Source organism: Gymnoscopelus microlampas (genome assembly GCF_963454915.1).
Source record: "Gymnoscopelus microlampas genome assembly, chromosome: 2".
In the NCBI taxonomy this organism is placed as follows: domain Eukaryota; kingdom Metazoa; phylum Chordata; class Actinopteri; order Myctophiformes; family Myctophidae; genus Gymnoscopelus; species Gymnoscopelus microlampas.
The window spans coordinates 13,781,840-13,797,607 of NC_139939.1; the positions used below are offsets into that span (position 1 = coordinate 13,781,840).

General features: G+C 41.3%; 1 protein-coding gene across 3 annotated transcripts; it reads right to left on the reverse strand.

Annotated features, from left to right (window-relative positions):
* Nucleotides 1–4,247: 4,247 nt before the first annotated feature.
* LOC311058137 (uncharacterized protein) lies at nt 4,248–15,768 on the reverse strand (the record flags this gene model as incomplete). Of its 3 annotated transcripts, none has more annotated exons than XM_084075452.1 (6): nt 12,460–12,585; nt 11,173–11,378; nt 10,359–10,550; nt 6,735–6,857; nt 5,854–5,975; nt 4,248–5,232 (listed from the first exon to the last, which is right to left on the reverse strand). In XM_084075452.1, exons 2-6 carry the CDS (start codon nt 11,291–11,293, stop codon nt 5,197–5,199), a joined length of 594 nt encoding a protein of 197 aa, XP_083931578.1. In that variant the 5' UTR covers nt 11,294–11,378; nt 12,460–12,585. The 3 variants fall into 3 exon arrangements, with proteins under 3 accessions (XP_083931578.1, XP_083931577.1, XP_083931576.1); XM_084075451.1 differs by having other exon boundaries at nt 10,359–10,577; XM_084075450.1 differs by lacking the exons at nt 4,248–5,232; nt 5,854–5,975; nt 6,735–6,857; nt 10,359–10,550 and adding exons at nt 13,199–14,233; nt 15,622–15,768 and having other exon boundaries at nt 11,208–11,378; nt 12,460–12,765.

Consider the following 15,768-nt stretch of genomic DNA (forward strand, 5'->3'; position numbering starts at 1 on the left):
TGTTGTGACGTCAGGGCTCTCAATACTGCACATTGGTGGAGGAGGAGGGGCCGCAGGGCGACCGCACACATCGCTGAACCAATGGTAGCCCACGGATGTTTCCTCTGTGGATTTACAATCTGCCCCTCTATGCCACATATCATCCGCACTACAGGGTCTTCACTGACCGAGCCACGGCCCCACTGACCCTCATGACGCTACGCCACTTAAACGTGCGGCAGCATGCGCTGGGTTGCCAGGTTTGCACAGCCTGCGCCAGAAACAAGCAACCACCTTCATGAAAAAAAACAAAACACCAAAATGGTCCGCAATGTTCCAGGGGTGTCCCCGCGCGTCCCAACACTCCACAGGGGGTCAGTGGAGCATCAGGGGGTCCGCGGACCCCCTGTGGACCCCCTGAAACATAACAAATATTATTTCTTCAAATTTTTTCCTTTTTCAAAAAAACTTTTCCCCAGTTTCACTCCGGCGATTTGGGTCCCCCAATATACACACGGCCACGCTGGGCCCCGTGCGCGGCTGGGGTTGAGGGGGGCGTAGCCCCCCGAAACTCTAGTGTATAATATATTTGAAAAGATATGCCAGGGACTCAACCATTTAGAGTTCTTGAGGGTCTCAATCTACACTGTATAAATATAATCATAACGGGTCCATTTGGTTCCATTTGTACACTCTCAGAGTTACAGACACTTAAGGGTCAATTTGGTTCCTAACTATTAATTTGGCTGAGGACCCCCTGGAACACCCTCAAGGACCACTGGTTGAGAACCACTGATGTGGACAGTGGTGTTAGAAGTACTCAGATATTTTTTACTTAAGTAAAAAATAGCAATACTACAATACAAAAATACCTGTGGCCTGTGTTCAAAATGTTACTTGAGTAAAAGTACAAAAGTATTGGCATCAAAATATACTTAAAGTACCAAAAGTAAAAGTACTAAAATGTTTGAAAATAGCAGATCTAGAAGCTCACATCGCATCGTTGTGAGCTTGTAGATCGGAGGTATAAAATAGGGCTGAAATGGTTAATGTGTGTGTAATAATATAATAATTTATATCTGCAAAGTAACTAGTAACTGAAGTTTTCAAACAATTGTAGACAACAATTGACACCTTTATGGGAAAACCCATAACCCCATAGCTGATGGTATATTGAAGAGATGGGTCAATATGGAATCAGAACTGTGGGGGATCTATATAATAACAATATATTGTCAAACCTTCAACAATTGTCGTCCAAATGTAACCTTCCTAGACATGACCTTTTTAAATATCTCCAAATTAGACATTGGATTCAAGAAAAATCTACACTTTCCAAATATCCCAAATAAATCCCCTTTGGAAGATCACATAGTTAGTGCACTTGTTACCTCTACCAAAGGTCTAACATCCTCCATAGTAAATCTGCCACTTTATAATGCAATGACTTTTAAACATAAATGGGAGACAGACTTGGGATGCACTTATGATGATGTGGATTGGCAAAACATTCTAGAGAGATCTCAGAGAGTGTTGATTTCTACAAAACATAGATGCAATTTAACATTTTTCATAGAACTTACTTTACCCCACTCAGATTGCACAAGATTGATGGGAATAGTTCTGCTCTGTGCCAAAGATGTAAAATATCAGAAGGTAACCTGGTTCATATTATGGAGCTGCCCATACTTAGATGATTATTGGAAGTTCATCTTGTCCATTGTCTCGGAGGTCGTAGAATTTGGAAGTAATTTAGAAAGTTATTCTAGTTAATTGAAAATCTGAAAATTCGCCTTCACAGAGACATTGGCTAAATGAACGTTCATCTTATTGCACATCAGAAAATATATTGTATAATGTAAGAAGAAAACCTGCAATATTTCAGAAGATCTGGGGTAATTTCTTTGACATTCTTCCATCATTATCTCCTAATAGTTGATTCTATCTCCTTTGGCTTTTTATTTTAGTTTTATTATATTTGATATCGTCTGAAAGGTGTTGTGAAAAAAGGAAAATAAGAGACTGTTGAGGGTTGAGTAGTATACCATTCTGGGAATGGGGTGGGGGGAGGGACTGGGAGGACTGTTTTTGTATGTTTTGTCTTCTTTCTGTTGTGTTTTTGTGTATCGTGTCTTTTCCTTTATTCTTTGTCTTTTTTATTGTCTTGTTTTTAAAAAAAAAGAAAAAAAAAGAAATGTGATAATGATATGTGTACATTGTGCATTGTCAATAAATAAATCATTATAAAAAAATAATGTTCGCTTATAATGATGCCCAGAATAGGGACACTATGATACATGAACAAGATATCTTACGTATTACAAGTGCATTACAAACAGTGTGTTCTGCTGCAACTCTACTGCGCTGCTATTATATGATGACAACTTCCAGGAACCATTGAGAGGCTCCATGATCTGGAAATTGCCGTAATAAATTGGTCCATTGGAGTGAATGGAGTTGTCGGCACTCTCTTCCCATTGCTCTGTTGAGGATGTGGACCTGAATGACCTCAGTTGTGTGTATCACAAGAGGGTCAATAGTAAAGCTCAGAATATTCTTCAGGACCCCTCTATATATACCATCTTTATTGAGTGCTCCCTCTGTAGTACAAACACAGTTGTCATATATTATCACCACTTTACCCAAATCCAGCTCAAGTGGAGTTAGGAGTTTTGTCCAAACAAAGTTAGGTGGAGTTAGGTGTCTGAACAGCTGACAATAGCTCCAATCGCTGCTGAGGGAGAGGTTTCAAATGGGGCTAAATTCCTAAAAGCTAACAATGGATCTCCAAGCTCACAATGCATCACGTGTGAATTATTTTTTTTTTTTTTTCTAAATTTTTATCCCACGATTTTGTAACCCCTATTTTTTCACCCTAGTGCCAATGCCTAAGCGTGTAATCCTGGGCACTACCTTCCCTCTGCCAACCTAGGGAGGCCAGGGCCGAGCTCATGCCTCCTTCAATGCATGAGAACCAACTGACCTTCTTATCACCTGACAGGGGAGAGTTTCCCTGGTTGGACGTAGCGCGTGGAAGGAACACGTTATTCCAACCAGTTCCCTTCCCCTCCATCACATAGAAGCCCCGCCCCGATCTGCGGGCTGCAGTCAGGGGCTTCTCCTCCATCAGGCGCCCCGGCTGGCCAGGGGGAGGCAGTATAGTGACCAGGATTACTGCATGTTTTTTGTGAGGGTACCTACCCTAGGAGACACGGGGAGAACATGCAAACTCCACACAGAAAGGCCCTTTCGCCAACCCCACCTAGGGTGTGGGCACTGATGACGCGGAGGAGAGAACACGCCCCCAGCGCCCACAGCGTCCCCTGCGGGAATCGAACCCAGGACCTTCTAGCTGTGAGGCGACAGCGCTACCGACTGCGCCACCGTGCCCCCCACAACGTGTGAATTAATGCCCTGATGACACTTATTATATAGGCCTACAACAACAGGACATTAAATATTACAATAACGTCTGCAAACGTCTTGATCTTTAGTTATTGGTTGATATATTGATTCTTGAACCACAAGTCCATCTGTGCTTATTACCAAGATGTTTTACTGTACCAATTCTTAATAGTTAAATATTGAAATAGAATCCCAATCAATTGTAATGTAAACATTACAAATGTAATAACAAATTCTAAACAACTTCTTATCAGGTAACAATTGTTGTCCTTTAATCTGTCTTTAAGTACCGTGATTATAGTTCTTCCTCACCTTTATTACTGAATGTACTATTTGTGCCCCTAGAGAAGGTTGCTAAGCCTCAAGCACTGTAGTACTATTTTTTTTATTATTATTAATAAAAAATAAAAAAAGGATTGTAAAACCTTTAAAAATATTGCGTTATAAATGCAAACAATGTTAGCTAGCTAGCTTACATGTCTTGTACTTGCATGTCATGTGGTGGGATTTCCACAATAGTAATTATTTATTCAATTATTTATTCATTCACAGATTGGTGTTCAAATCCCTTGCATGACTTGCTACAGTGGTCCTTCTCTCTTGATCTAATTTCCTGCATGGCCTTCTTGCACAATATACAAAATGGCTCCACCACTTTGAGAACCACTGACCTAAGCTATTGGATATCAATAGAGGGACACTAGTAGGAAAGCTTGTGATACATTCTTCGGGACAACTCTATACTTTCTTTGAATGTTTCCGCCCTCCCCATGTAGGCTGTCTAGAGGTAGTATAAATTCATTGACACCCTTTTATCCAAGAGAACATACCAGTTTTAAATTATAACCAGAGGTTGTGGAATACGCTCGCATGAAAAATCCACCAAGGTGGAATATGCTTTTGTATACTATTGTTACATGTCTGTTAGGAATTCAACGCTGTTTATAATGGCTTGCGGCAAACAGATATGCTCCAGTAGAGGACATTAAAGACTTGGCAAAGCAATGGCAACTTACAGAACAAACTTTATTTTTTTTTTCACTTAATTTTGTAGAACAGGGGTCTTCAACGTTTTTCAGGCCAAGGACCCCTTAGCTGAGAGAGATGAAGCAGGGACCCCACACTACATATTGTAAAAAATTGTTTTGCAGATTACAATTTTTCATAGATAGGCTAGCTTCATAGACTTGTTGGACAGAACTATCATCAGTGTATGCTGGATTCATGTTAACCCATTTAGACGCTTTCTAAATCTTGACGTAAGTTTTCTGAAAAACTTCAAATATTTATTCAAAAATTACAAAAATAATATATGTTGCTATTGCTATATACAGTACTGTACATAGCAACAAGAACCCTAAAAGGGGTTCCCGGCTCGAAAGGTATAGTTACGTAATGGGGTTTAACCACTTAAACCCTCAATACTTAGTAGACTTGACCTTTGGCTCTGTACTTGGTCTGCACTTTTTCCCCCTCTACACCAAACCTTTTTGCGGAAAATAGCAGATCTACAAGCTGTGAGCTTTGTATTTTTGGCTAAAGTTCTCCTCAGAATAGGGATGCTAGGGTTCAAGTGGTTAATGTACAAAAATCACACAGATAGATTTGGAGGACCCCCTGTAGTAACTCTGAGGACCCCCTGTTGAAGACCCCAGCGTTAGATACTTTTTCCCCCATTACAATCAAACTACCGCCAAAGAAAAAGAAAAAGAGACAATGTAACAAAAGGTTTACCAACAACTGAGTAGACCGTTGACAGGTGACAACAACTCATGACTTGACTCGGTCATTCAGGTTCACATCATTTAATGTTCATCTAGAGGTCGTCTTCTTGCTCTTGAGATATTTCTGTAAAAGAACAAACACAAACGAGAATCAAACAGGGCAACCAAATAGACCAAACTACTTCACTAGTTCCAATTCCAAAGTTGTACATCTTCAACGACCAAACCGCTGGTCTGACATGTTAAGACCATCAAGTACGCCTCATGATATACATGCTGTTCCTGCCGACCATTCTAAAGCATACCGTAGTTTGTTCGCCAAGAAGCCATTGCATTCTAAATCAAGTTGCAGATTTGAAACATGCTTAATTTATGAAAACACAGTGACAGTTCTGTTGCCATTATTATTATTATTATGTCAAAATTATGTTAACATTGAGGTTTTTCTTTTTTTCCAAAATTAAGAGTAGCCAATAATTGTTTTTAGGGGCGGGTATCATTAGGATTTTAGCAATTCCAATTCTTATCGATTCCCTGTTTAAGAAAAAAAAGAGAGCCGTTGCTGAATCTAAATCATTTTGTCCTAAAATTTAAATTATATGTAGCCATTGTTTGCTACATATAGTAGCCGATAAGCAGAACCAAAATTCTATTATTTTTATGGGTAACTGATATTTGAAGAACGCAAACGAGACAGACATCTGCGATGCAACATCATCTTGTGGCACGTGCTTCCAAACTGTACCTGCCAGTTCTCATGGTGCTTCTGGCTCTTGCAGTGGTTCAGCTCCGACTCCCGGCCTCCAGTGAAGAAGCGGTTGCACAGTTTACAGAAAAATCCCTTTTTGGGAACCAGGAACTCCATGCCTGCAGGGACAATACCAATGTATAGAAGAATATTGAACACTTTGGAGACAATCTACCTTTTTAATAAATTATGTGAAATGAGCTTCTCAACGTGTAATCCGGGGGCCCAACAGGGGTCTGTAAGTGTACAATTCATTTTTGTTTCCCTTTGGGACCACAATCTACACTGTAAAGTCCACAGTGATTATTTAAACTAACTCAAATGGACCCGGAATGGTTCCATTTGTACACAGAGTTACAGAGAAGACCCGTAACGGTCCATTTGGGCCTCTGGTGGTCCCTTGACCCGACATTGCGGACCAGTGTTATAGCTTGGTGGTTTTCAAGGGGTCCTTGAGGGGGTTCCAGGGGGTCCCACTCCCCAGATAAATGAGGGATAGTTAGGAACCAAATTGACCCAAGTGGCTGTAACTCTGAGAGTGTACAAATGGAACCAAATGGACCCTTGGTTCCATTTGTAAACTCATAAATATGGTGGTCCTTATGGTTGTCCGTGGTCTAATGCAGAGGTTCTCAAAGTGGGGTCCGGGGACCCCCAGGCCAGTACCCTATATGCGTCAGCTATTTAAAAAAAGCATCTTGACATTCTTTGAAAATGTTTGAATATTGTTGACATTTTTAACACCAAAAAATCTTGTATGGTTTCCTTGGCACATAATCTATTCAGTCCGCGGCCAAATACACATTAACTTAGGGGTCCATGACATGAAACAGTTTGAGAACCAGTGTTATAGCTGACAGCATGGCCAGTAATCTCACCAACAGCACTGTTAGGGTCACAGGGAGGAGGAGGAGGAGGAGGGTTGTCAGCAGTGGCTGCATGTGTCTTCCGTTTCTTCTGCATAGGTTCTTCCTCCTTCTCTTCAGGAATCCGGCGCTTCACTGAAACAAAGAGAATGTTGGGAGTGCCAGGGTTAAATAAAACGAAATATTATTGCAAAGCACATTGTGGTGAAGTCATTCTACCGTTTTAAGAGGACTATAAAAACAACGTTTGATAAATGGCATGATAGCAATGTCCTATTTTGTCTATGATAGCCCAGATGGAATGATTTGATCCTGGAGAACGCTAACTTTTTTCTTTTTAGCGGTGCCAACCGCTCTATACGTGGCTTTGACTCGGTGTCTGTGTGTCTGTGTGTCCGTCTGTGTGTCCGTATGAGCCCGGGATGAGCACGGCAAAGAAGCAACACATACAAACACACGCACACACACACACACGGACTTGGAGATTGCCTATGCCATCTCTCCTCTCATTTGCCACACGTGCCACCGGTTATCAAAGAGGGGTCCAGGGACCCCCAGGGACCCCCAGGGACGTCCGCCCGTATGAGCACGGGATTTTAAACAGCTATAACTCCAGTTTGCAGCATGCCACCAAGTCCAAATTTGGTATGTGGACTTAGACCACCAATACGGGCCGAGCATGAATTGCCCCGCCCCCTCTGTCTTCCCATTGGCTGGCCTTTAAACAGCCATAACTCAAGTTCGCAGCATGCTACGGAGTACACATTTTGGACATGGACTAAAACCACCAATAGGGACAAACTGTAATTACTTAAGCCCCGCCCCCTCTGTCTGCCCATTGGCTGGGCTTTAAACAGCCATTATTCAAAGGCACCGCTTCCTTCACACAGGGTGTGATTTTTTTTAAAGATTTGTTTTTGTCTTTTCTGCCTTTATTGATATTTTTCAGCGAAGATGGATAAGAAAGAGGGAGAGAGAGACGAGGAGAGAAACGTGGCAAAGGTCGTGAACGGGAACGGGAACGGGACTCGAACCCACAACGCGCTGTCAGGCTACAATGAGCCTAAGTGTCCGGAACGCTAGGCCAGCGATCCGGGCCGAAGAATGCTTACTTGTAACCTTGGGGAACTTGAGCACTTTATTCCTTGGTTTTTGTAAGTTTAGATATCAGGCTTAACATTTGAATAAGGTATAATAGGTTATTTTTCTTAACCAGGTGCAAGGATGGAAATGACAAGGTTTCGATGTTACTACGTCTTCGTCAGATGACCCGTAGTGACATTGAAGCGTTGTCATTTCCATCTTTGCATACATTAACCCATTCAAACCGGTAACACCGGTACTATTAAAAAATAGCAGATATACAAGCTCATAGCGCGGCACTCGGTGCTGCTATAGATCTGCTATTTTGAACATTTTTGAAAATCTTTGGATACTGTATATCGTCGGTGTCCAGCCAGGACCAGCTAACTCCATTTTCATTTTTCTTTCTTTCATAAATCAAGGCTATTGAACACCCTTTAGGTCTGTGTAAAATATCAAAACATTTGAACCAATGAAAAGTATTAAAAAGCGCCTCTGACAAAAACTCCCAACTCCATTGGATCCTCAAACTGTCCGTCAAAAACAAACAACTCCCCCCTCTCCTCTACAGCGCTGCTTTTCAACAGCATGAGTAGAGCGCGTTGTGCAGTGAACGAGGAGGAGGACCACGTAAACAAGCTCCCCGTAGTCTGTTAAAACTATGCAGTGTACCTGTTTATCAAACTTAGCACTGACGCTAATGTTATGAAAACAAGTAATTATATTTCTAAAATCTATTAAGTGTTTAATGAGGAGAGCAATGTGACAAGAAGAAAGGCGTTCATAGCATTTCTGTCGCGCTATTCTACTACCTCTTTGCAGAAGTTATTGTAATATTTAAAGTCCTGTTTATTATTGTAGGCCTATATAATAAGTGGCATGAAGCATCAGGGCATTAATTCACACGTTGTTGTGATGCATTGTGAGCTTGGAGATCCATTGTTAGCTTTTGAGAATTTGTACCCTTCAGAAACCTCTCCCTTAGCAGCGAGTGGAGCTATTGTTGTTTGGACACCTAACTCCACTTCAGCTTGATTTCTGCTCGTCTGAAACTGCTAACTCCACTTGCGCTGGGTAAAGTGTTGATTTACCCGCGATTTGGTTAAAGTGTTGATAATATAATGACACATGCAAGTATCTGACAATATATAAAGTCACTATACCAACTTTGATGAGGCAGTGTTGCTTTGTTTTAAAAATATAAGGTTTTCTTCATTTCCTGAAAAACGTATATTTTGTTTTTGCGTTTCCTGAACAATGAGCGTTTTGGAGTTAGCAGTTTCTGGCTGGACAGCAGAGATATATCTCTGCTGTCCAGCCTGCTAACTCCAAAACGCTCATTGTTCAGGAAAAACAAAACATACGTTTTTCAGAAAATGAAGAAAACCTTATATTTTTAAAACAAAGCAATACTGCCTCATCAAAGTTGGTATAGTGACTGAATATATTGTGAGATACTTGCATGTGTCATTATATTATCAACACTTTACCCAAATCGCGGGTAAATCAACACTTTACCCAGCGCAAGTGGAGTTAGTAGTTTCAGACGAGCAGAAATCAAGCTGAAGTGGAGTAAGGTGTCCAAACAACAATAGCTCCACTAACTGCTGAGGGAGAGGTTTAAAAAGGGTACACATTCCCAAAAGCTAACAATGGATCTCCAAGCTCACAATGCATCACAACAACGTGTGAATTAATGCCCTGATGCTTCATGACACTTATTATATAGGCCTACAATAATAAACAGGACTTTAAATATTACAATAACTTCTGCAAAGAGGTAGTAGAACTAGCGCGACAGAAATGCTATGAACGCCTTTCTTCTTGTCACATTGCTCATTAAACACTTCAAGATTTTAGAAATATAATTACTTGTTTTCATAACATTAGCGTCAGTGCTAAGTTTGATAAACAGGTACACTGCATAGTTTTAACAGACTACGGGGAGTTTGTATCGTGGTCCTCCTCCTCGTTCACTGCGCAGCGCGCTCTGCTAATGCTGTTGTTTGTTTTTGACGGACAGTTTGAGGATCCAATGGAGTTGGGAGTTTTCGTCTGAGGTGCTTTTTAATACTTTTCATTGGTTCAAATGTTTAGATTTTTTACACAGACGTAAAGGGTGTTCAATAGCGTTGATTTATGAAAACAAAAAAAAGATGAAAATGGAGTTAGCTGGTTCGTCCTGGACACCGACGATATATTTTTAAAGCGAACATTTTTAACTCAAATCTTTGCTTCTCGGGGGTCCCTGGAACTAAATATTTTGAGATGGGGGTCCGCGGCCAAATACATATAATTTTGGGGGTCCTTGACATGAAAAAGTTTGAGAACCACTGATATAGAAACATTTTTTTTTTTCATAAAACTGTTAGGATTTAGAAGGTACATTTGCCAGAGTAGATTTTGTTAACTTTTGAATTTTACTTTTTGATTTAATAATTTAAACCTTTATGTATATAAACTTGCTTTTATGGATTTGTTGGTCATCCTCAATTGATAAGCCCTTTGGGTCAATTCTTGTTGTTTTTAAATGTGCTTGATCATTCATCCTACCAGAGACAGAGGCAGCTGTCTTCTCTTTGTCCTCCTCATCTTCCACCTGCTCTACTTTCTCTGTCACCTCCTCCTCAGCCTGGCTGTGGCTGACAGGACCTTGGTTCTCCTGCTCTCCTCCTGCTGTGGGCGTCACACTGGAGGAGCATGTCTCGGGGGTGGTGGCAGCCTTAGGTGAGCTGGCTGTCGTAGCTGGAGCAGATGCAGGGAGGGAATCGTCTGCCAGGGTGGAGTTAAAGACATCAAAATGCTTTAGGTCTTTTCAGCAGATTTTGTATTTCGGTATTAACTCATTAAGAACGCGAACGCATCTGTGTCATTTTTAGATTTCTTTGGCAATTAAAAAAATAGCAGATCTACAAGCTCATAGCGCGGTAGATCTGCTATTTTTGAAAAACCACGAAAATGTGTGCAAATCTTTCAATAAATATATTTTTTAAAGCGAACATTTGTAACTCAAATCTTTGCTGCTGGGGGTCCCTGGAACAAAATATTTAGAGATGGGGGGGGGTCCGTGGCCAAAATACATATTGTTTTGGGAGGTCGTTGACATGAAAAGGTTTTAGAACCACTGATGTAAAATATTTTGTTCCAGGAACCCCCAGATCAAAGATTTGAGTTAAAAATGTTCGCTTTAAAAAAAAATATATATAATATATATTCAAACATTTGCATACATTTTCACGATTTTTCAAAAAAATAGCCAAAGAAAATGACACAAATGCATTCCCAGTCTTAAAGGATTAAACTACAGTAAACATAACCCAAATTAAACCAGTTCATAGATATGCAGGAACAGAGGGGGCGGTGCTACCTGCTACAGGCAGAGGCACAGGTGTATCCAGCTGGTTAGAGGAGCAAATGGCCTGGGGGGGGGACAGGCGAGTGTGGGTGCTGCTCGGCTGTGCCGACCGGGTCCAACGTGGGTTCCACATATGCAAGACTTTCAGAGTGGTTGGTCGCAGTGGTTTCAAACTTCTCTGGAGCGGCTGTTGCCAGGGTGAGAGGCCTGGACGAGCCCTAAGAGGTTGACAACAAGAACACGGTCAACACGTTAAATACGGTAAAAAAAGGACAAGATAATGTCCTCGTCCAATTGAAATGAAGCGTCCACCATGTTCACAGTTAAGACACAGTGGTGTCAAGCTTGCTGCTACGAAAATCATTTGCTACTTTTTCCATGCTGCACTCTACAACAGTGGCTCTCAACCAGTGGTACGAGGACCACCAGTGGTCCTTGAGGGGGTTCCAGGTGATCCCCAGCTAAATAGCTGAGAGTTGGTAATCAAATGGACCCTTATAGATCTTTAACTCTTGAGAGCGTAAAATGCATTTTACGCTCTCAAGAGTTAAAGAGTTACAAGAAGTCTACACATTTAGAAAACATAGAAGAATTAAGTTTTGGGTCTGGGAGGCTAAAGCTTATCAAGCGGTCCTCCGTGGCACAAATGCAGAATAAATAATGGACCTTGATATGAAAAAAGGTTGAAAACCACTGCTCTACAACAAACAAAAAGTCAAACTCACAGTACTCTGCCAAGTCGCCAAGCAGCAGGTGGCTTGTGAACTTCCTTTAAATTATCAAATTCAAAGTGTTTTCGCCCTAGTGAGACCTCTGTGTGTGAATGGGTACTTGAATCACTTTTTTGTCATATTTGTTCAAGAAATAGTAAATATTTGAGGTGTTTCAAAAAGATTTGAGGTGACTGTTACAAGGTGACAAAAGTTCATTTTCAAATCTGATTATTATGCTGTACTCGTTAAGACCTCAGATGGCCATTATGCTCACAGCAGCCAAAGACCAGCTGGGTGGACATTCAGATAACTGAGAATGCACACACCACCACATTAAGTAACTTTTCCATTGATGTCAACCGTAACCTTGGACCAATGCAAATGTGGGCTGTTGTCACCTTGATCTTCTAATGGTCCCCACATGCTTTTTTTTAATTTTCAAACACTACAATAATAATATAATAATAATAATTAAAAAAGCAGAATTCAGAAATGTTGACAAAACGATGCTACAAATTGTCAAAAAAAATAATAAATAAAAGCGGAGTTAAAAAGTCATGTAGAAGCGCCGTTCTGATGGAATTACCCGAGGCGTGTCTTCTGGGACGGGCGTGGCCTCGGCCTCCGACTCGCGTTCCTCTTCTGTGCTCTTCACCATCACCACCGCTTCTGAGGTAACAGAATCCATGGGTACGACAGCGGGCGGAGGAGGACAAGCGGGGGGGAGGTCGGACTCGTCTCCCGCCTCCTCTACCGTCGCTGTGGTATCCGTGGCAACGGCATCGGGAGGGGGAGGACCGGTGATGTCGTTGGGGTCTCCCACCTCGTCCACCGTCACAAAGTCTGTCATGTCAAACGGGAAGTCTTGGAACTGGTCCTCCTCCGACTCCACCTGAGGATGGTGATGAACACGACAGGATACAGAATACAACACATTTTACTGACCTGAAGGATTATCGTTGGCTGGTAATATAATTGGCGGTGGGTAAATATGCAGACGACAACTTTCACGTACTGTATGTGCAAATGTACTGTGACAAATATCAAGACAACAAAAACAAAGGGGACTGAAATATTATTATGAATAGACTGAAGTAAGGGTATTAAATGTACATGTACCGTTTTGGTACAGGGCATATTTTTAATACAGAAAACGATATCTGAAGTGATTTTAGGCCGTAAGACTGCATTTTCTAAATAAAATGCGCAGACTTATTGAGTGCTTCAGTGCCTCCTTTGGGTAGTATATTTTTAAGTGCCCAGGTAAATTGTCTTTATTCATATTATAGTCCTCTACTGTGCGTGTTAAGACGTCCCTTTGAAACTCTATCAAATACCTTGGGAAGTTCAAGATGAGCAGGCTTGCATGAAGAATCCTCTCCATCACCAGCAGCAGAGCTAGACGACTTGGTCTCCTTTGGTCCAGGGTTAATCTTGTCCAATTCCTCTGGTGAAGAATTTCTCTCTTCGGGTTGTGTGGCGAGGGCCATTTTTATTTTGACCTTCTTCACGTCCGCTTCGGGTTGCAGACTTGTGTGAGAGCAGCTATTGATCTTCTCCTCAGTATTGTCTCTCAGCTGGCCACCCGTGGTCTTTTTGACATCTAAATAACACTCGAGTTCTAATCTTCTTGCGTGTGTCTCTGACTTCAGGTGCTCGTCTTTAGCATTAGCCTTTATGCTACATTTACAGAGTTTACAGCTGAGAAGAACGACCCAGCCATCACGATTATGAACCTCCTCAACATATTCATTCAGCTTACTATTCTCTACTAGCAGTTGTAAACTAATAGCGTTATCAGTCTTCACGTCCGCTTCCGGGTTGCAGACTTGTGTGGGAGCAGCGTTGGAAAGCTCCTCTCCAACCTTAATATCCTGCTGGTCTTTCCTCAGTTGTTTCCCAGCAGCTTCATCCTTGGTGCTGGTCTTCTCATCTGCATAGTCTTTCAGCTTGCCGTCCTTCATCCTCTCCCACAGTGAATCAATGTGTTGTTTTCCCTTCAGGTGTCCGTTATGTCCCCCATTACTTAGGACATTAAATTTGCACTTACAGAGAGAACAGTAGAAGATGGTTGATTTCCCATTAATCGCTACAATACATTTATCCTCGCTTAAGATCTCAATCTTGTCTCTCTTCTCGCCACGGTACAGGCGGCTCAGGCTTAGCAGCATCTTGTGCATTTTTTCATTCAGGTGGGAGTCTACAAATTTAGCGCCTCTACTTTTCAATGGGATTTCACAGAGTCTACAGAAGAAGTCTATGGCAGTGCCATCGTAACAAATGTCAACAAGATGGTCATACGTTCCATTCTGTTGAGGAGTGAGCACTATGTGGCTGTCTTTGTCATCATCAAGTGACTCCTAGGAACAGAAAAAAGGACACTTCAAGCTGAGCACCAGTTAAAATGAGACCAAATCCATGGGAAAAACCTGTGCGACAGGAAGTCACATTTTAAATGTGACTTCCTGTCACACATGTATCTTATTGTTAGCAAGTATCTAAACAGGATAAAAAGGCTTGTTAACCAACTGTGAGTTGTCATCTAAATCAAGGGTTCCCAAACTTTTCAGGCCGCGACCACCAAAATAATCAAATTTGAACTGGGGACCCCCCCCCACCCTGACAAGCACATAGAATTGTAGGCATTACATTTAGTTTGACTCGGTTCCACAGATAATTGTGAAAATAGCCAAACTAAAGGCTCACAAGACAGCTTTCCTGTCTCTCCCCTATTGTGTCCATCTTAGCTTTCCTACCATCTGTCCCTCCTACACTGAATCCCTCTGTTTTTACCGTCATCGCCTTAAATTATAAAAGTTGAAATAAAGTTACTTAAAAGGTAGGGTAAGTGATATTTTTGGGATTTTTTTGTTAAAAAGGTTAAAGTATTATATTCTGATAGTAATCATTGCAACAGAGCGTTTGTTCGGTCACAGGGTCTCTCCAGCTCTTACTGTAAGTAAAGAGAATAAAGTACATTTTCAGGTAGGTGACAACATTTAAGCCAATCAGGAGAGAGCACTGAAAATGCATTTTCTGTTTAAGAGCTGGAGAGACATGGGAGACTCCTTTTACTGAACAAACACACTATAGCAATGAGTACTATCACAATATAGACCCATTTTGCAATTTTTTGAATAATTGCAAATCACTTACCCTACCTTTAACCCATTTTCAACATATCTTCATATAATTGGTCCTCACTAATGCTCTTGCTCATTATAATAAGGTACCATTTTTGTCTACTCAGTCCGTCTCAGAGGAGGGCTGTGGACAGTTCAGAAACCTACCAACCAGTGACATCATCGGTAGGCAAGTTTGGTCATTTAAAAAAAGATTTAACATGTTTTTATTATTATTAATAAATTAAGAACCATAGCTTCTATTATTATAGCATGCACACTGTCCAGGAACAGAAAGCCTGCCGTTTCTATTGGCATGGATTCCCCATTGATGAAGTAACTAATAGTCAACAAAAATAGTTGATATTTGCATGACACCCTTGTGCAACAAAGGATACAATAATGCTCAAGTGGATAATCGATGATTAGATATACTGTGCATGCATGCATGCATACATGCATGCATGCAAACATGCTTCTCAATTATTCAATGAATCGAAAAGAAAGTCATCGATAGAATCGCTAAGAACATAATAGATAGTTGCAGCCCTACACCGAAGATACGTGTTGCATCCGTGATGCATTGTGAGCTTGTAGAGTGCTTTTTTGGGGGGCTCCTCTCCTACCTTAATATCCTGCCGGTCTGTACTCGGTCCTTTTCCAGCAGCTTCATCCTTGCTGATGGTCTTCTCATCAGTATCGTCTGTAAGTGTGTTGTAAGCTAAATTTGTGTCTTCTTCCCTTCAGGTGCTCCTCTTTAGCCTCCTTCGCAA